Source organism: Phyllostomus hastatus, unplaced genomic scaffold, assembly GCF_019186645.2.
Source record: "Phyllostomus hastatus isolate PE091 unplaced genomic scaffold, TTU_PhHast_1.1 phas_contig_98, whole genome shotgun sequence".
In the NCBI taxonomy this organism is placed as follows: domain Eukaryota; kingdom Metazoa; phylum Chordata; class Mammalia; order Chiroptera; family Phyllostomidae; genus Phyllostomus; species Phyllostomus hastatus.
In genome coordinates, this window is record NW_025333999.1 from 1,972,568 (window position 1) to 1,988,210 (window position 15,643).

General features: G+C 39.9%; 1 protein-coding gene and 1 pseudogene across 1 annotated transcript; one reads left to right on the forward strand and one right to left on the reverse strand.

The window, feature by feature from the left end:
• Positions 1-9,372: 9,372 nt before the first annotated feature.
• LOC123828537 lies at positions 9,373-13,048 on the forward strand (annotated as a pseudogene).
• A 1,345-nt stretch (positions 13,049-14,393) lies between these two features.
• Positions 14,394-15,350, reverse strand: LOC123828538 (olfactory receptor 2Z1-like). Its single transcript, XM_045853586.1, has one exon. It carries the CDS (start codon positions 15,348-15,350, stop codon positions 14,394-14,396), a length of 957 nt encoding a protein of 318 aa, XP_045709542.1.
• Positions 15,351-15,643: the final 293 nt, after the last annotated feature.

A 15,643-nucleotide genomic window follows, 5' to 3' on the forward strand; every position in this document is an offset into this window, starting at 1 on the left:
AAATCTGTAATTCCTAGCCCTTTTCAGGACTTAATTGCAAAATCCTAGTGCTCTTTTTTCACTTAAAATTGACATAAAATATTATATTAGTTTAGGTGTATAACATAGTGTTTAGACATTTTTATATCTTACAAAGTGGTCATCCTGTAACTGGAAAAGACACTGGCGTTTGGGCTGCCTGTCACTACCAAATCCAATAAGCAATGACAGTGACTGAATCTTTTATAGGCACTTTATTCAGATGGCTGGCGATCCAAGAAGGTGGCGGGTTCATACCCTAACAAACTATCTTCCCCTTTCTTTCCTGGCCAGATCTTTTATTAAGGGGGTTGGGGGAGGACAAATGGGTTGGTGAAAGCCTTGAAATTCCAAGGGGGAGGGGTAGTCGCCTGCTTCTTCCCCATATGAATATCTCCAGGCAGTAATCTCTAGCTAGCACCCCAGAAGGTCAGCGGCTTTTTCTCAGGCACCAGATGGGCCTTATCGTAGTTTCTGAAACAAAAACTTAACATACACATTACTTGCTAGATTTATGGCTATTTACCTTAAGCTAAAATTTTCCAAGTCTTAAGCCCCCATCAATCCCAATAAATTTAGTACCCATCTGACACCATACATAGTTATTACAATTTTATTGACTATTTTTCTTATGTTATACTTGATGCCCCCAAGACTGTTTTGTAACTACCAATTTGTACTTCTTAATCCCTTCCCCTTCTTTTCACCCATCCACCCTGATCCGTCCCATCTGGCAACCATGACAATGTTCTCTGTATCTACATTTATTTTGTTTGTTCCTTTTATTTTGTTTTTTAGATTTCAACACGTAAGTGAAATCATATGGTATTTGTTTTTCTCTTTCTGACTTATTTCACTCAGCACAATACCTGCCGGGCCCATCCGTGTTGTTGCAGATTGCAGTATTTCATTCCTTATTGTAGTGAGTCATATTTCATCATCTATATGCAACTATTCCTCTTTATCCATTAATCTATTGGTGGCCATTTAGATTGCTTCCCTGTCTTGGTTATAGTAAGTAGTGTTGCAGTGAACATATTGATACATATGTACTCCTGATTTAGTGTTTTGGGTTCCTTCAGGTAAATACTCAGAAGTGGGGTTGCTGAGTCCTTCTTTGTCACCAGTTATAGCCTTTGTTTTCGAGTCAGTTTTATCTGGTATAAATATTGCTAACCCAGCTTTTTGTTGTTTTTTTCCATTTCATGAACTAACTATTTCTATCCCTTTACTTTCAGTCTTTGTGTTTTTCAGTCTGAGGTGAGTCCCTTGGAGATCATATTTAAGGGTCATAGTTTTTCATGCATTTGGCCAACTTATGTCTTTTGATTGGAGTATTTAGACCATTTGCATTTAAGGTAATTGTTGATAGATATTGCCTCTTTATTATTCATATACTTTTTTTTTTTGGAATGCAACAACTTTATTGAAACAAAGTACAATTAAACGTGTTGAAAGCTTCAAAGGGGAAACTTAGAAACCCCCCCTCAAGCTCAGGACCAGGTGCAGGGTGGACTCCTTCTGGATCTTGTAGTCGGACAGGGTGCGCCCGTCTTTCAGCTGCTTGCCGGCGAAGATCTGCCGCTGCTGGTCTGGGGGGATGCCCTCCTTGTCTTGGATCTTGGCCTTGACGTTCTCGATGGTGTCACTGGGCTTGACCTCCAGGGTATATTCATATACTTTTATTGATTTTTCTTTTACTTAACAGAAGTTCCTTTAACATTTTCTGCTTCATCTAATTGTTATCGATTTCCTCTAATGTATTTTTTCATTTCAATTACTGTATTCTTCATTTCTTTTTAAAAACAATTTTCCCTTTGATTATTTGTTTCATGTATTGATAGTTTTTAGAGAGAGGGAGTGGAAAAGAGAGAGAGAAACACCGATTTTGTTGTTACACTTATTTATGCATTTATTGGTTTATTCTTATATGTGCCCTGACCAGGGATCAAACCTGCAACCTTGGCCTATCAGGATGATGCTCCAACCAACTGAGCTACCTGGCCAGGGCCTCTTTATTTCTAACTGGTTCTTTTTTATGTTTTTTAATCTCCATTTTTATGTCTCCTATCTCTGTTGAAGTTCTCACTGAGATTGTTGAGCATACCTATAACCATTGTTTTGAACTCTGTATCTGGAGATTGCTTGTCTCCATTTTGTTTAGTTCTTTTTTGGAGTTTTGTTCTGTTGTTTCATTTGGGATATGTTTCTTTGTCTTTTCATTTTGACTGCCTTCCTTTTTTTGTTTCTCTATATTAGGTAGAGCTGCCAAGTGTCCTGTTCTTGGTGAGCGGTGTGTGTTTCTCGTGTGGGCTGTGTTCACCCTCTTGTTGTAATTCAGGCTTGATTGCTGTTGGCACATCAGGAGATTGACCCTCAGGCAATTGGTTGTGACAACCGGCCATGACTGCAGTGGAGGAGCTGTTGTACAGGGGCTGATCCTACTGAAGCATGGTTTGCCTTGGTGGGCTCTGGTGTTTGGTGAGACTTCCCTTTGTGTGTGTTACTTGTGGAGGTGACAAGGTGGTGTTCTGTTGTGCTCTGAAGCTGACCAAAGGATGTATTGGTTCTGCAACCTCTTAGGAGGTGCCTGGGAGAGGCTAAGCTGTGAACTGAGGCTGGCTGCTATATGGAGCATCCAGATGCCAGATGCTGCATGTTTGGAGTTTGTGAACCTTTGAGAAATTTTAGGAAAATCCATAGCATGAGCCAAGATAGGTAATTTGTATGCAAAAGCCACTGGAAGTGGCTTGGGTAGGCTGGCAAGTTTGTGGGGCAATGTCTCAGGGAATCACCAGGGCATGGGGAACAGAGCCAGGTTAATGGAGACTCAGATATGATGCCTGCCTGCACCTGCAGGGTGAGGGCTCAGGTAAGGAACAATGGCTTCTTTCAGAGCTTCTGTCTGAGAGAAAGCTCCCCCTCCATCCATTTCCTGATGCCAGACAATTCAGTTCCTCCCTGTGTATCCCTGGTGCTTTTCAAGCTGCTGCCATAGTCTTGGAGCTTAGAGCAACTGAGTTCACCAGTGAGTAAGTTTGTGCACTGGTCCTTTAAGAGAAACACTCGGGACAACCAGAAGTTGTAGGGACTTCTCTTGCCAGCTTTAGATCTCAGTTTGGGCTCTCTGCCACTCAGTGGGGAGGGACCTCCACAGCCAAGATATTCCTTCCCAATGCTTTTAAAATACATTTTATTGATTATGCTATTACAGTTGTCCCAATTTTTCCCTCCCCACTCTGCCCAGTACCCCCATTCCTTCCATCAGTCCCCTCCTTAGTTCATGTCCATGGCTCATGCATATAAGTTCTTTGGCTTCTCCATTTCCTATACTATTTTGAACATCTCCCTGTGTATTTTGTACCTACCATTTATGCTTCTTAATCCCTGAACCTTTCCCCCCATTCTACCCTTTCCCCCTCTCAGCTGATTACCCTCCAAGTGATTTCCATATCTATGATTCTGTTTCTGTTCTGGTTGTTTGCTTGGTTTGTTGTTTTAGATTCAGTTGTTGATAGTTGTGAATTTGTTGCCCTTTTAATGTTCATAGTTTTGATCTTTTTCTTATATAAGTCCCTTTAACATTTCATATCATAATGGTTTGGTGATGATGAAGTCCTTTAGCTTTACCTTGTCTTGGAAGCACTTTATCTGCCTTTCCATTCTAAATGATAGCTTTAGCTTTGCTGGATAGAGTACTCTATGATGTAGATCCTTGCTTTTCACCATTTTGAATACTTCTTGCCAGTCCCTTCTAGCCTGCAAAGTTTCTTTTGAGAAATTAGCTGACAGTCTTATGGGTATCCTTTGTAGGTAACTCCCTGCTTTTCTCTTCCTGTTTTTAAGATTCTCTCTTTGTCTTTAACCTTTGGCATTTTAATTATGATGTGTCTTGGTGTGGTCCTCTTTGGCCCAACTTGTTTGGGACTCTCTGTGCTTCCTGCCCTTGTCTGTCTATTTCCTTTACCAAATTAGGGAAGTTTTCAGTTTCTTGCTCTTCTTCTCCTTCTGGCATCCCTATGATTTGGATGTTGGTATGTTTGGAGATGTCCCAGGAGATTCTTATACTATCCTTGTTTTTTTTAATTCTTTTAAAAATTTATTTATTTATTTACTTATTTTAGAGAGGGGGGAAGGGAGGGAGAAAGAGAGGGAAAGAAACATCAATGTGTGGTTGCCTCTCATGCGCCCCCTACTGGGGACCTGACCTGCAACCCAGGCATGTGTCCTGACTGGGAATCGAACCAGTGGCTTTTGCTTTGCAGTCCGGCTCTCAATCCACTGAGCCACACTTGCCAGGGCTGAATTCTTTTTTCTTCTTGCCATTCTGGTTGAATGCTTATTTCTTCCTTATGTTCCAAATCACTGATTTGAATCCCAGCATCCTCCCCTCCACTGATGGTTACCTACAGATTTTTCTTTATTTCATTTAGTATAACCTTCATTTCTTACTTTATGTTGTTGCTGTACTCGAATTCTTTGAGTATCTTGATCATGAATGTTTTGAATTCTGTATTTGAAAGGTTGGTTATCTCCATTTTTAGTTCTTTTTCTTGGGTTTTGTTTTGTTTTTCATTTGGGTCACATTTCTTTGTCTCCTCAATTTTTCACCCTTCCCGTATTTTTTTCTGTGCATTAGGTAGAGCTACTTTGATTTCCTGTCTTTGTAGCATGGCCTATTGTAGAAAAGGCACCTATAAATTGTGTGGAGTGGAGACTTTGGTAATCGCCAGGGCAAGGGCAACCTGCTTCATTGCTTTGTGACTCTGTGTTTGGGGAGGGCTTGGAGAGTGGACAGTGCTGCTGCCTGACCTCTGGAAGTTTGCCTGTCACTTGCCCAATTTCCAGTCACTTCACACACTTCCTGTATATGACTTGCACCCTTCCAGCTGTTGCCCTTGTGGTAAATCCCAGAGTGGATGGGTTTGCCTATGTTCTAAGTCTATGTGGGACTTTTAAGCTGAGTGTCCTAAAGGTCCAGTAGTTTCTTCTGCCACCTCAACCCTCACTGGTTTTTACAGCCAGAAGTTACGGGGATTTATCTTCCTGACGCTGGAACCCTGGGCTGTGTGGTCTGGCCTGGGGCTGGGATAACTCGCTCTCAAGGTATCCCTCCTGATTTTTTTCCACCATACATGAATGTGGGACCCTCCATGCTGCCACCGCCGCTGTGTGCCACACTGAGCCTCTGTGTCTTTCTATCTGTTTCTACAATGCTGCCCCTCCTGCTCATTTGGATGAGTGTGGCTTTTCTAAATCCTTGGTTGTTGGACTTCCATACAGCTTGATTTTCTGAACTGTTTAGTGTGTTATTTGTTTTGAGATCTAGTTGTAATTCTTTTTATGGTTGTGTGAGGAAGTGAAGTATGTCTACCTATACCTCCATCTTGACCAGATTGACTGGAAGTCTAATGGCTTAATTTCATTTATCGCTGAATGGTATTTCATCACATGAATTTACCACTGGTTGTTTGACATTTTCCTTAACTCTCACTCTTGCCAGTTATGAATAAAGCACCTTTGACCATTCACATGTAGGTTTTTGTGTGGACATAAGATTTCAACTCATTTAGGTCAATACCTAAGAATGTGATTGCCAGATCTTACTATATGTAGTAAAAGTATATTTAGTTTTGACAGAAAGTTCCTGTCTCCAGTGTAGGCATTCCCAATTCTAGTACACCCAGCAAAGAATGAAGATTGCCTGTAACTTTACATCTGTACCAGTATCTGGTATTCTGTGTTTGAATTTTCAGCATTTGGTGAGTATATGGTAACATCTCTTTGTTTTATTTGTAATCCCCTAGTGATATATGTTGAGCACATTTTTTATTTTGCATATTTCCCATCTGTACTTTTCTTTGATGAGTTGTCTGTTCGAGTCTTATGCCCATTTTTATTTAGATATTTGTCTTATTGCTGAGCTTTAAGAGTTTTTTTGGATAGCAGTCACTCATCAGATAAGTGTTTTACAAAAAGTTTTCTCCTAGGTTGGGACTTTCTATTTTCTTTTCATTCTCTTAACACTTTCACAGAGCACAAGTTTTTCATTTTAATGAAGAGAAATTTGTTATTATTTTCTGTTATGGATTTTTTTGGTGTCTTATCTAAAAATTCATTATTAAAGACCTGGTCACTGGCACTTTCTCATATGTTATCTTCTAGGAGTTTTTCCACTTTTGCATCTTACATTTAGATCTGTAATCTATTTTGAGTTAATTTTTGTCAAAAGATTAAGGTGTGCATTTATCTTCTTTTTTTGTGCTTGTGCTGCATGTGGATATCCATTCTATCAAGCAGTATTTATTTAAAAGACTTTATTTTTCACTGAATTGCCTTTGTCCCTTTGTCAACTATCAGTTCACTATATTTGTTGGGTCTGTAGGAAAACAGTTGATTAGTGTATCTTTCAACTTTGCTATATTCATATTAATTTCAGGCATTATCTTTGTTGTTGTTTCAGAATATTTACATAGACAGTCATGTCATATGGAGCAAAGATAGTTTTATTTTTTGCTTTCCAGTCTGTGTACCATTTTTTTCTTATCCTTTTCTAATTACATGCCTGGGGCTTCCACTGCAGTGTTGAGTGTGATTGGTGAGAGGAAGCCTTCTTGCCTTGTTCCTGATTTTACCAGAAAAGCATCTAGATTCTGACCATTGAGTATAATGTTACCTACAGGTGTTGTGTAGATGTTGTTTTTTCAAGAAGAAATAGCACTCCTCTATTACTGGCTTGTTATTAAAAATGGACGTTGGATGGTATCCAGTCCTTTTTCATGTTCCTTTTCCCTCCTATTGAATATGATAATAATATTTTCTGTCTGCCCTCATTTCTTAGTTATCTTGACTAAATATCAATTTTATTAAATTAATTTTTTTAAATGACCAGTTTTTGGTTAAAAACAAGACTTTTTTCATTTTAAGTATTTTATTCCAGTCTTATATTGCGTGCATGGTTTTTAAAAAGAAGTATTATTTAATTTTAATATTTTTATGTATAACTAAGATGTGCTCCTCTGTCTTTTAAAAAAATCTGTCTCTTTTTTTTTCTAGTTTGACTATAATATGCTTGGTGTGCATTGTTTTCAATGTTTAGAGGTCTCTAAGCTTGGATCTATAGCTTACCATCTGTAATTAATGCTTGGAAAAGCTCAGTGATTATTACATCAGTTATTTCTATTCCTTTTTGTCTTCCTTTTCCTTCATGTATTCCCATTATGAGTATTCAGCGTTCCACCATTACTCTACAGTTCAAGAATATTGTTTTCTGTCCTATTCTTCTTTGTCCTTGCATTAGCCTCTGGTGAAATAGATTGTTTTCAGTACAGGCCTTGTTGAAGACAGAACATTTGTGGCATGTTTTTATCTTTATCTATCTATCTACTTTTTTAAAAGATCTTTTTAAAAATTTATTTATTTATTTTTAGAGAAAGGGGAAGGGAGGGAGAAAGAGAGGGAGAGAAACGTCAGTGTGTGGTTGCCTCTTGCCTGCCCCCAACCAGGGACCTGGTCGGTAACCCAGGCACGTGCACTGACTGGGAATTGAGCTAGTGACCCTTTCGTTCGCAGGTGGGGGCTCAATCCACTGAGCCACACAACCCAGGGCTGGGGCATGGTTTAAAATGCCCTTTCCCCCCTCAGTTTTGGAAAGAGTGGTTTACCTATGACCTTAATTTTCTGATAAAAGTTTATTTCAGGTGTGCTCTTTTTGATGTTGTTGTTTTTTTTTCTTTTTTTTTCTACGGGGTCAAGAATGACAACTTCCAAATTTCTTAAATACCAGACTAGAAACCAGAATTTTCTGCCTAGTTGTTGATGACTGACAGATGATAGCTTTACAGTCTCATTCCTTCTCATTTCCTCACATCTACACAAAGTGGTAAGAGTGCTCCTTCCTTTAAAGGTGGCAGGAGATTCAGCCCTCTGAGGTCCTGATCTTGTATGTGAACCATAACTAACCCAACCCCTGACCTCAACTTTACAAAAAGTCCAGGCATCTCTTCTTGCTCTCTCAAGCCATTTCATGACTGCTGGAGAGGCCTGCCTTGTCTTCCCCACACACCTCAGTTGTGGAGGTAATACGCCCTTTATACACTCTTGGCCATGTGTGCTGTCAACACCAAAGGGATGTGACATATGCTCAGGGCTCGAGGTACCATGCTGCCTCACTCCACGTGGGAACTTGGGAACTAGACAACGTAGGAGTGCAGTCTCTAAGGTGGCTGGTCAGGAAACACATACCCCTGCAAAGTAAAAACGGAGATCTTATGTCCTTTTGAAGGAGAGCACTGCTGAATCCTCCCATTCATGTATGTTATACTCACAGGCAGATTCACCCTCAAACTTTTGTGGATTTCACTGACATGGTTGTAGTCAGCGACTCTCAATCTGATCCTCAGGGTCGAGAAGGTGCAGGGCAGTGTTCTGTTTCTGTTGTAAAGAGCACTTCTGGCACATTTGTTACTGTGTGCCAAAAATTGGCTTCAAGTAGTCCTGAAACACATGAGTATAGGGATTTTGTGGTCTTAATTTTTCACGCCTTATTCCTAGTGTGTAAATTCTATGTTTTAATTAACTTTCTAATCTGTAAAATCAAAGATAGAAGGGAAGAACAGTAGATGATAAATATTACACAAGTTAAAGAATATTAGAATATTCTAATAGAATGAAAATATTCTCTCAACAAGAATATTTTCTTTCTGCCAGCTGTGTCTATCTACTAAAGCCTTGGAGGGCTTTAGGGATGATATAGCCACTGGACCTTATGGATTTCCACAGCTTTCCCGGACTCTCATGTATGGTGATGGGAATGGAAGAAAAAGCATTGAGCTCTTCACTCTGTTTTTATTGATTAAATATTATATTGATTTAATTCTCCTCTCATGGAGGGCTGTATATGGTGGGTAATAAGGAAGGAGATGAAAGAGTTTTTCTCACAATGTATTGAAGGTCTTAAAGTGATAATACTGGTTTCATTTGAAATGTGAATCTGTCATTTTCCCACATGCTGTAGACTCTGCCATAAGAGAGCAATTAGATATAATGTGATCACAGTAAAAATGTGTAAACAATTTCCATGTATTCATGATGCTGTTAGTTTATGAGGAAGTAAGTATGAATAGGGAGTAAGTATCTCTTGGCCAGCCATAGAATACATGTTTGGAGATGACAGAATTATATGTGATTTTCATATAAATGGAGGCATCCAGTGCTGTCAATCTCACGCATGCTACTCTACAAATATTTGGGAAGTTTTAGGACTCAGTGTCCTTTGAGGATGTGACTGTGAACTTCGGTCTGCAGGAGTGGGCATTACTGCATCCTGCACAGAAAAAGCTCTACAGAGTTGTGATGCAGGAAACCTTCAGGAACTTGGAATCAATAGCTAAGGATTACAAGTTACCATCACTTCGTCACTTACAGAACAAAAGTTTCTTGCTTATTGACATTTTGCCAAGATTTGCTTGTGAAAAGGTAGGACATTGGTAAATAAACTAGGCATTGTCACAGCAAAAAATGAGCTGGACTCTAGTAATTTTTGTCTAGTTTCTAATATTTAGAAGTTTTTTCTTTTTGGCCTACATTGAAGGAAAAAATGGGAAGATCATGATAGTGAAGATCAGGACAAAAACCAGGGGAGAAAACTAAGGTGAGTCACATCCACAACAAAAAGTAGTGGGTCATGTGGAAATCCTGTTATGTTATAAAACTTAAAAGGAGGAAAAAAAAACAAATAAACTTTGTTTCAAATTTGGTTATTCCTAGAATGTTTTTATCAAAAATATATTCTTACATGTGACATTAGATGGTCATTATTAAAATAGTATCTTCAAAACAGTTTACTTCAAAATAGTATCAATAAATTTCACATATGACTATTACTATTTTGACAATAGCATGGGTACATTTCTTATATTTTAAACAATTCAGACAAGTCATTACACACATTTGATATAAATTTAAAAAGGTAGTTTAGTCCTGGTTGGTGTGGCTCAGTGGATTGAGTACTGGTCTGCAAACCAGAGGGTCACAGGTTTGATTCCCAGTCAGGGCACATGCCTGGGTTGCAGGCTGGGTCCCCAGTGGAGGGCGCATGAGAAGCAACCACATATTGATATTTCTTTCCCTCTCTCCCTCCCTCCTTAAAAATAAATAAATAAAATATTTTACCTCTCTCTAAAATTAAATAAATAAAATATTTTTAAAAAGGTAGTTTAAATACCCAACTAATTAATATAAATTTGTTAATAAAGGGATCATTAATACTATACTTGTTTTTTATAGAAATCGTATAGAAGAGAGACTCTGAAAGTAAAGAGGGTAGTCAACATGGAGAAATCTTCAGTCTTCTTCCAAAGAGGAATCTGAACAAGGAAACCACTGGAATGAAACTGTATGAATGCAGCACAGGTGGAAAAGTCTTCATGCATCACTTGTCCTTTAATAAGCACGTCAGATGTCACACTGGGTGTGAAGCATATGAGGGTCAAACATATAGAGAGAAGCCTTATAAATTTAGGGAATTTGATAAAGCCTTCAGTTATCTCCAATTTTTTGATAAACATGAAAGTAGTGTAGAGAAATCCACAGTGTAGAGAAATCCTATAAATGTAAGGAATGTGGGAAATCCTTTAGATATTGCCAGTCTGTTCACAAACACGAATGGACTCACACTGGAGAGAAACCCTATGAATGTAAACAATGTGGAAAAGCCTTTAGATATCATCAAACCTTCCAAACACATGAAAGGATTCACACCAGAGAGAAACCCTATGAATGTAAGCAGTGTGGTAAAGCCTTCAGTTGTCCCAATTCTCTTCGAAAACATGAAAGAACTCACACTGGAGAGAAACCCTATGACTGTAAAGAATGTGGGAAGGCCTTTATTTCTCTTGGAAGCTTTCAAAGACACATGATAACACACACTGGAGATGGACCTTACAAATGTAAGGAATGTGGGAAGGCATTTAATTGTCCCAGTTCATATTGAATACATGAAAGATCTCACACTGGAGAGAAGTCCTATGAATGTAAGCAGTGTGGTAAAGCCTTCAGTTGTTCCAGTTCCTTTTGGACACATGAAGAACTCACACTGGAGAGAAGCCCTACCAATGTAAGGAGTGTGGGAAACCTTTCCATTGGCTCACCACTTTCCAAGTGTGTGTGAGAACTCACACTGGAGAGAAGCCCTATATATGTAAACTGTGTGGTAAAGCCCTCAGTTGTCCTACTTCCTTTCGAAGACATGAAAGGACTCACAGTGCAGAGAAACCCTATGTGTGTAAACAGTGTGGGAAAACCTTCAGTTGTTCCAGTTCCTATCATGAAAGGACTCACATGGGAGAGAAACCCTACAAATGCAAGAATTTTGGGAGAGCTTTCTCCCATAACTAAACCTTAAAGTACACATGAGACTGCACACTGGAGAGAAGCCTTATGAATGTAAACAGTGTGGGAAAGCCTTCAGATATAAATATACTTTTCAAACCCATGAAAGAAATCACACAAGAGAGAAACGGAATGAGTGTAAGCTATGTCGTAAAGCCCTTGGCAGTCCCAGTTCTCTTCAAAAACATGAAAGAACTCACACTAGAGAGAAACCCTATGACTGTAAGGAGTGTTAGAAAGCCTTTGGTGATTTGTCAGGCCTTCATGTACACATGATCACTCACACTGGAGAAGGACCTTATAAATATAAGGAATGTCAGAGAGGTTTTATTTCTCCCAGTTCATTTCAGATACATGAAAGGATTCACACTGGGGAGAAAACCTATAAATGTAAACAATGTGGTAAAGCCTTTAATTACTACTCTTCCTTTCAGTTACATGAAAGAACTCATACTGGAGAGAAACCCTATGAATTCAAGGGCTGTGGGAGAGCATTCTCCCAACACCAAACCTTAAAAGTACACATGAGACAGCACACTGGAGAGAAACCCTATGAATGTCAACAAGCTGGTAAAGCCCACAGAGACCACAGTTCCTTTGAAACACACAAAAGAGTTCATACTGGAGAGAAATCCCATGAATGTCAGGAATGTGGGAAAACCTCCAACAACCAAAGGTTAAAAACACACATGAGCCTGCACACCAGAGGGAAACCCTATGAATATGTACAATGTGGTGAAGCCTTTATATGTTCCTTGTCCTTTCAAAAACATGAAAGTGTCACATGAGAGACCCTGTGAATGTAAGCAATGTGGTAAAGCCTCCAGAGATTACAATTCTTTAGAAACACACAGAAGAACTCATGTATCAGAGAAGTCCGATAAACGCAACAGTTGCAAAAACTTCAGATGTTATTGAGGTTTCTGAGGCCATAAAAAAAGTTACAGAGAGATATGATATAAGCAATGTGGTGGCACTTTTATTTCTCATTTAGCTTGAAATACACTAAAGAACTCACACTGGAGACAATTCTATGAATGCAGACATTGTGGAAAAAACTTTGCTTGCCACACAACTGAAGACATGGGAGGGCATAGTGTAGAGATATTATATAAATGTAAAAAAATGTGAAAAGACTCTGGTCATGCTAATTCCTTTCAAAGGCCGGAAAGGACTTACTGGGTAAATCTCGAGTGTAAACTGTGGGAAAGATGTCAATTGATCCACATCTTTACACATGTGAACTCCCACGAAAAAGAAATGCAAATGTAAGTAACATGGACAAGCTTGATGAAAATTAGCCCATCCATAATGTTCCAGAAAACTTTCAACATGAGATAGTTGTTCATAAAGTTGTAAATATACTGTGTTTATCAAGCCTCTATTTTAAAAGACATCACTGCAATGTGGATTTCTACTAATTACTTTCAGAAACAAGTATTAAAGTGAGATAATTCTGCATGTCATCTTTAACAAGAGCACCTAAGATTAATAGCTAGTGCTATTTTCTTAAAACATTTTCTTTTCTTTTTATTTTGAAGCCTGTTGGATCCATAGATGAGCTGAAGTGCATTTCTAAAATGCAGATAGATCTTAGCCCTGGATGGTGTGGCTCAGCAGATTGAGTGCCGCCAGCAAACCAAAGGGTTGCTGGTTTGATTCCCAGTCAGAGTATATGCCTGGGTTGCAGGCCAGGTCCCCACCAGGGGGTGCATGAGAGGCAACCACACATTGATGTTTATCTCCCTCTTTTTCTCCCTCCCTTCCCCTCTGTCTAAGAATAAATAAGTAAAATGAAAAAAAAAAAGAGAAATGATCAGGATAAAAAAAGCCTTGATAAAATAGTCATTCCTTGATAAAGAATGGATATGCTAATAGCTTTTTAAGTTTTAACAAATGTTTTTAATATACCATGGAGTTTGACCCCATCACCTTTTACATTATCCAGAGTTTGATGGTCACTTTGTTGTTGCCTGGTCCAAATACCCAACACATGCAAACATACAATCCATTGCAGTCATCACCTGTTCAACAGCGAATAAAGCACAATTGTTTAAAGAACCGTGTCTTTGCCAACAGAAAAATCTGGGTTCAACTACCAGTTCTGTCACTTGCCCCTGTGCAACCATTGGTGAATTACTCTTTCTCTTTGGGGACTCATTTTTTTTTCATACACACATAAAGCATCACAGTTCCTGCATCACAAAGCTGCTGAGAGGATGAAGTGCTGTACAACTGTCAAAACAAGTGGTCAACTAATGTTAGTGTTACTAATTATTTTTACCAATCTTGACTTATTATAATTAATATTGATCATGTATGACTATTATAATTTACATATTTTATTTATATCAAGTATATCTTATTTTAATTATTATAATTAATTGTGGTCATATTTATAATTATTAATTCACTGTTATATGCTGAATGTTTGTGTACCCCCTAGATGCATGTACTAAAGCCCTAAACTCTCATGTGAATGTATTTGAGATAGGGTCTGTGAGGAAGGATGAATGTTAAATGAGGTCATAATGGGAAGGCCCTAATCCCATAGGCCCAATGTACTTATGAGAAGAGGCAGAGACACCAGAGTACTTCTTTTCTTCCATCTAAGGGCACAGGGAAAAGGCAGCTATCTACAGCCAGAAAGAGAGCCCCCACCAGGAAAAGAATAAGCCAGTACCTTGATCTTAGGCATCCCAGCCTCCAGAACAATGAGAAGAAAATTTCTGTTGTTTCAGCAAGATCTCAACTTTACCAAGTAGGGCTTTTCATTCATGTGAATAGTACTAAAGAGTAGGGAAAGAATATATGAAAAGTGACTGGAGCTGATACCATTGATTTCCACAAATCCATGGGAGAAAACATGAACTCAGCTAGTCATGACATGAGAAGAAGCTGACACAACCTTTAAGATAGGCTCTCAGCAGCTGCCTCACACGTGGGTGCTTTGAAGTGATGGGTGGGATGGAAGACTCCTGCGATCACACCAGCAGCCCCCTATGTGGTCTGAGCGCAGCTCTGTGGATCACTTTCACCAAAGCCATTTGCACTTCCCGGTTCCTTAGACTGTAGATGAGGGGGTTAAGCATGGGGGTGATAAGGCTGTAGAAGAGGGAGACCACGTTGTCCTGCTGTGGGCTGTGGTAGGCACCAGGTACCATGTACATGAACACAGCTGCACCATAAAAGAGTCCCACCACTGTGATGTGCGAGGAGCAGGTGGTGAAGGCCTTGTGCCGGGCCTCCTCTGAGCGCATGCGTAGAACAGCCTCCAACACATGGCCGTAGGAGGTGGTGATGAGGGACAGGGGAAGCACGAGGATGAGCACCCCAGAAATGGACAGCGCCAACTCATAGGCAGAGGTGTCTGCACAGGAGAGCTTTAGTAGGGCTGGCACCTCACAGAAGAAGTGGTCCACGATGCGGGAGGCACAGTAGGGGAAGTGCAGAGTGACGGAGGTCTGGATGGAGGCATTGAGCACACCTGCCATCCAGGAGCAGCCCATCATGAGCAGGCACACCTGGCGCCTCATAAGCACAGGATACTGCAGGGGATAGCACACGGCCACATAACGGTCATAGGACATGAGGGCCAACAGGATGCCCTCAGCCACACCCATAAGTGTAAGGAAGAATATTTGAGCTGCACAACCCCCAAAGGTGATGGAATTTTTCACCTGTAGGAAGTCTGATGCCATCTTGGGAATGGTGACCAGGGGGAAGCCAACATCAAACAGGGACAGCTGACTGAGCAGAAAGTACATGGGTGTGTGGAGCTGGGAGTCCATGTAGATCAGGAAGAGCAGAACAGCGTTGCCCAGAAGGCCCATGATAAACATGACAGCTACTAGGGAGAAGAGTAGCTGGCTTGACTCTGAGTGACTGAAGAGGCCCACCAGAAGGAAGTCAGAGGTCACTGATTGATTCACACCCCTCATTTTTACAGAATATGCCTTTGCTACAGGCAGAACAGAAGAGCAATGGCAAAAGACCGAGTGGGACTGGAAAATAAGTTTCATTCCACCTGGCCATCAAGTGGTAGTGGTTGCTTAGAGTGCCATCTTGAGAAGAGGTGTGAAGTCACAGCTAGAATTAGTAGAGGGGGAAGCCATAATCAGTTAGTGAAATCAGTTAGTGATATTTGTTACAGCCATGGGATGGGAGAGCAGAACTTGCATCTCTGAATAAGATGCTTGGCCACATGCCAGGCAAGAGCTTCCCACTGATTCTT